The sequence below is a fragment of the Euleptes europaea genome, chromosome 5 (assembly GCF_029931775.1).
Source record: "Euleptes europaea isolate rEulEur1 chromosome 5, rEulEur1.hap1, whole genome shotgun sequence".
In the NCBI taxonomy this organism is placed as follows: domain Eukaryota; kingdom Metazoa; phylum Chordata; class Lepidosauria; order Squamata; family Sphaerodactylidae; genus Euleptes; species Euleptes europaea.
This window is the reverse complement of record NC_079316.1, coordinates 20,086,794-20,092,469: the sequence shown is the minus strand read 5'-3', so window position 1 is coordinate 20,092,469 and position 5,676 is coordinate 20,086,794. Positions and strand designations below refer to the sequence as shown.

Below are 5,676 nucleotides of genomic sequence, written 5' to 3'. Positions count from 1 at the left end.
CTGCTGGTATTGCTTCTGTTGAATTGTTTGGCATTTTTTTCTTAAAGTATGGTTGTGTTTAGCTTGTATCTATATATCTAATTCCTAAGTCTCCTCCCTACCTGTGGATTCTTAAATCCGCAGATGGGGGCAGACTGAACCTCAACAGGTTTTTCTGCAGACTCAGGGAACCCCCTAGGTCTGCGGAAAAATCTGAAACTAAAAACAACAGCGGGGCTTTAATTCCCCCAAAACTAAATAAAATGTTCTCCGCGCATGCGCAGAGAACACCCCTGCCGTTGGCAGCGGCTAGGGTCCCCCCACCGGCCCAGAGGCAGCTGTTCTGGACCAGTAGGGTCGCTGATCAGAAACGGGGTGGTGGTGGTTCCTTGGCTGGCGAGCCCACTGCGGGATCACCAGCAAAGATCGGGAAGGGGAGATTGGGAGGGAGAGGTTGCTTCCTCAGCTGGTGAGCCCACTACAGGCTCACCAGCTAAGATCAGGAGGGGGAAATTGGGAAGGGGGTTGCTTCCTCGGCTGGCAAGGCTGCTGCAGGCTCACCAGCCGAGATCAGGAGAGGGTGGCCATGGTGGGCTTAGCAATTGGGGGGAGGGATCCCCCCTGTGAGTTTTGCAGGCCTCCACTTGTCATATATCTAATTCTGAATCAGGCTATAGAGTGTGTAGTAATAGATCTGCAAAATGGAGCTAGGAGAGAGAGGCTGGATTTCGCTACAAACCTGAAAAATGTCCCAACTTCACAGAAAAGCTGAATTTTTTTTAAAGGGGGGGATTAAAACTCCTCCAAATAATATAACCAAAGCCTGCAGCTTTAAGAATGCCCACTGAGCTTTCAGTTATTATGGAGGTTACTAGGCAACCACAACAATATCACTGAGCTTTCCAAGCCTTGTTTTTTGTAAAGCTCCTATGGGAGTGAGCAGGGGTAGATGTGGAGGCCAAAACACTCCTGGAAAATGTTCCATCCACCTCCTAACGTGTCCCCAATGAAGGAGGTTTTGCTGGAGCAGGCCCGGGGACTCAACTGTCCATACCACTTGGCCCAGCATTGGTGGCCACCATGCAGCTCAACCAGATTTTCCCTCAGGAGAGGCTGCCAGGGGAGGGGAAGATGGAAAGCTGAAGCCAAGGGAGCAGATAAAAGTAGGTTGGCCGGTAAGTGGGAAGAGGAGAAAGAAGCAGGAGAAGGGGAGAGACTATTGAGACTGCCAGGAAAGCAAAGGAGGAAACGGGGGGAGGGGAACAGGGGGAAATTAGATGGCCCTGGCAAATCCTTGTGGGTCCCCCACTTGTTTTGTAATATAATTTTAAATAAAACTAACTGGTTAGGAAACAAATATCTGAGATTCTGATTATATGAAACTGCCTTATACTGGCCTGTTCTTAACCAGAATCGTCTGTTTTGATGGGCAGTAAGTTACTTTCATTTGGGGCAGAGCTGTCACTGCTATCTGAGATCCATTAGACTAGACATGGGAGGGGCTGTGGCTCAGTGGTAGAGCATCTGCTTGGCACGCAGAAGGTCCCAGGTTCAGTCCCCGGCATCTCCAGTTAAAGGGACTAGGCAAGTAGGTGATGTGAAAGACCTTTGCCTGAGACCCTGGAGAGCCGCTGCCGGTCTGAGTAGACAATACTGACTTTGATGTATCAGGGGTCTGATTCAGTATAAGGCAGCTTCATGTCATCATCATTCCTTTATTGGCATACAAAGGCTCCTTCATGTGTTCATGTAGACATGCTACGGGACTGAACTGGGATCTTCTTCAAGACAAGTATGTGCTCTACTACTAATTATGGGCTTCCCCAAATGAAGCTATGACAAAGGTGAATCATTGGTTCTTGTAGATTATCCGGGTTGTGTGACCGTGGTCTTGGTATTTTCTTTCCTGACGTTTCGCCCACAGCTGTGGCAGGCATCTTCAGAGGAGTAACACTGTCCTTCAGTGTTACTCCTCTGAAGATGCCTGCCACAGCTGTGGGCAAACGTCAGGAAAGAAAATACCAAGACCACGGTCACACAACCCGGATAATCTACAAGAACCAATGAACTCTGACCGTGAAAGCCTTCGACAATAAAGGTGAATCAGTTTGCAGTGCCTACTCTTGTTCCAGGTGTAGAGATAAACAAAAGAATGGAGGAGAAAAGGAGACGTGAATATTGTGCCTGGGAAAGACATTTTCTTTATTTGAAAAAGAACAGAAAGAAAAAGGAATATCTATTGGAACTTTGGAGTGTTGTGTCTGTTCAAAAAGCAGTGAGATGTGCATTCTCTCATAACAGTGACAGGGTGCAATAGATGAACAGGCTAAGGTCTTGGCTAGTACAAGCATCCACGAATATTGAGCTTTGAGGAGGAAAAGTAGGAGTTTGCCTGCCTGTGCTTTACTTCTAAGAATCAAGGAAAAACTAACCAGTCCTTTTCCCTCCCCTGTAGGCATGAGCTGGAGGTGGAAGTAAACTTCAACAGCACTTACTGACTAGGAATGGCTGTCATGTTCTGGGAGAATTGGTCCTTTCTACATTTCCGATATGGCCACATCTTCCAGCCTTCTGAGCCTAGCAGAGCCCTGCTGTTCATCATGCTGGGGAAAGTCTTGCTCAATCTGTTTCTGCTGAGAATCAGAAGACAGACTCAGCGCGAGAGTTTTATGGTCCACTTCTGCATTTCACTGGCCGTCCTGGACTTGGTGCTTCTGGTGACCATGTTTCTCATCTTCTACTTCCGCGACTTTATGCTTTTGGGCATCCGGTTTACCACGTATCACATCTGCCTTTTGGGGCAGATTATGGCCATTACCTACGGGGTCTTACATTATCCCATTGCTTTGATGGCTGGCCTGGATTATTACTTGACAATATCCAGAACTTCTGCATTTACTACATGTCGGAGATTGTTGTACACAGCTGCTGTGGTCTTAACGTGGATTTCAGTTCTCTGTTACGTTCTGACATTGCCAAGCAGTGCCATAGGACTGGACATTTACAATTCTGGATACCAATGCCCTTTCTACATCAGCAGTCAGAGCTACTGGCTCTCACTTGGTATGTTATCCATCATCTGCCTGGCTTTTGTACTGTGTTGGTCAGAAGTGATTGCTATGGTGCAGCCAGTTAAGCTGATTTGGTACAGGGACGAGACTGTGTTGTTCTTCCCTCATATGCCTGAGTGCAGCCCTAGAGACTGCGCAAAGCATTTCTTGACCCGACTGCTGGTCTGCTTTGTCGGCAACTGGGCCCCTTTTGTTTTCCTTCAAATGCTCATTGTGTTACTTGATGTTCAGATCCCTGCCTACATAGAGATGAACGTTCCCTGGCTTTACTTCATCAGCAGCTTTCTCATTGCCGTCGTGTATTGGATCAGGCGTCAGCAAATGGAGCTGACTGAGGAGGCCTGGGACGTTGATCCGTTTGTCAGCTGGAAGTTCTGCTTTGTCCCTTTCCACTCTCAAAATGCAGATGAAGCTCAAAAAACCACTGGTGAAATTGTGATCTGTTAGCAGGCTGCTGTGGGAGAAGTATGTCGATTCAGCACAGACCTTGGGAAGGCAGTGTTTCATTGCCAACTAAGATGGGAGAATAATACGCAAATATTACTGTGAAGGAGGGGGGAAAGTGCCACTCATGATGCTACAAGGGCATAATGTGCTGTTTCCACAAGTGTGATTTCCATTACGGGTACTAATTTCAAAATAAAGAATGAATGACAACTTACCGTCCAAGGCGCCTGGTATTATTGTTAGCGATAACAAGGTATCTATGGTTGCCTAGGCCCTTCCCAGCCAAACTAAGCTAAAATTCTCCTTCCTTAACATCCCACTCCAGAAGTGAAAGGAAATTGTAAAATATACCACCTGCAATGCCCGTTATCTTTTGCTGCTACTCATGTGCACCGATCCTGTCCAGTGCACAGGAGCATGCTTGCTAGAGCAATGAGGAACTTCAAAATCAGGAATACCTTTGCCCATATATCCCTTTTCCCATGCACTTGTGAGCAGGTGAGGCGAGACTAGGAAACTTTCTCAGTGATTGTGCTGCCTACTTTCTAGACGCCTTTGTCTAGGAAAGCCTGCCAGGCGAAGTCAGAAACATGGCTGAAACTGCTCTTTGGTAACACCCAGTGTTGTTTTATTTCTATTAATATGTGTTTTGGATTTTGTTTTTACTATTTGATTAGTCTTATTGCAAAACAAAACAAAAAATCCGCACAGGGCTGTAAGTAAGCTGGAACATCAGTTTGAAATAATAACAAGAGGCTGTCTCTCGTTTCAGACACGACAAAGGGATCAAATAATCAAACTAGACAAATGGAAGTAGCTTTTATTTCCGAAGCACTGAATTCACAATTGTAAATGCAAAGTTGTAATATAAACCAAGTGGGCGATACTGTAGGTCAAATATTTAATCCCACTGGAAGCAAACGTTACTGAGCAAGAATGCTTGATAAAGAGGTGGAGAAAAATAAAGTGTGCCAATAACAAAAGGTGCAATTACAAGCAAACTGAAGCAGCAATAGTATAAGGTGCTTTGATTCATCATTTGTATAATCAGATTATCCATGGACAGACAGGTTATAATAATAAGTAGATTTTACACCACTCCTGCTACAGACCATAACAAATATGAGAATCTAAAATTCGTTCACATGCTATGTTAATATGAAAGTGCATTTAAAAAAAAAGATATGTATAGATACAAAAGTTACCTAAATCACTGTGGGTTTTTCTTCCCCCTCCAAATGTAAAAATGGTTTAGCTTCTGGGAGAGGGGGGGGGGTATTTTTTTTCCCTTTCCAGTTTTGCTGGATACAATATAAGTGCCAAATTGATGCTACTGTATGTTAAAACTACTTGTCCAGGAAAATCCAAGTACCATTCCATGATACAAACATAGAGACATACAATAGATATCTTTACAGATTAATCTTACATTATATGTAAATATACTCAAAGTCCAGTTGCCTCGCAACCTTCTTGCACAGACTCACTCATTCCTAACATAACCCCTTGTCTCTTTTATTGGATTTCATAATATAACTAAAAATAAGAGGTTTTTTTTTTTTAAGTACAAAAAATCAAGGGCCAGGGAAAAAGCTGAGCTCAGAAGCAAATAAAAATAGCAAATACTATAAGTTAAAACAGTTTAAAAATAGTGCAATAGAAGCGGCAATCAAGTTAAGCTTGCATTCTTAGTCATCATGGATGAATCTGTTTTGCTAGGGCTACCTAATGTGGAAACACTGCTGTTGTCAATAGTGAAAAGGCTAAGAAAGATATAAAATTCTCACTTTACAAAACCACTGAATATGCCTTTTTGGAGAAATACGAAGTTTGAGACCACAGGGACAATCTTACCCTTGATCTGTTGGGGAAGTTTCTTGTTAAGCTATTCAAACTAGACATCAATCAAAAAGGCTAATAAAATATTGATTGAACTCCATAAATTTATGGAAAATCATCTGAAAACAATACAGTAGTATCAGACATTTAATAAGATCATAAACTTTCTGAAAAATGTCAAAAGCATGTCAAGGGAGAGAAATATTTCTGAATACATCATAGATAATGTTTTCATTATGCTTTGATTCCAGCTGCTCCTTCTCAATTAGATTTAATATCTAGCTCTCCAAGTGGCAATATCATACTTTTCAAAATCCATGGAATGACAGAAGTTGTTTGG

General features: G+C 43.4%; 1 protein-coding gene across 1 annotated transcript; it reads left to right on the top strand.

Moving 5' to 3' along the window:
• The first annotated feature begins 2,483 nt into the window (after window positions 1-2,483).
• Window positions 2,484-3,506, top strand: GPR160 (G protein-coupled receptor 160). Its single transcript, XM_056850590.1, has one exon. The coding sequence runs from the start codon at window positions 2,484-2,486 to the stop codon at window positions 3,495-3,497; it is 1,014 nt and encodes a 337-aa protein (XP_056706568.1). The 3' UTR covers window positions 3,498-3,506.
• The last annotated feature ends 2,170 nt before the right edge of the window (window positions 3,507-5,676 follow it).

Coding starts and splice junctions, on each gene's coding strand:
- GPR160 (XM_056850590.1), top strand. CDS start 2,484: ATGGCTGTCATGTTCTGGGAGAATTGGTCCTTTCTACATTTCCGATAT.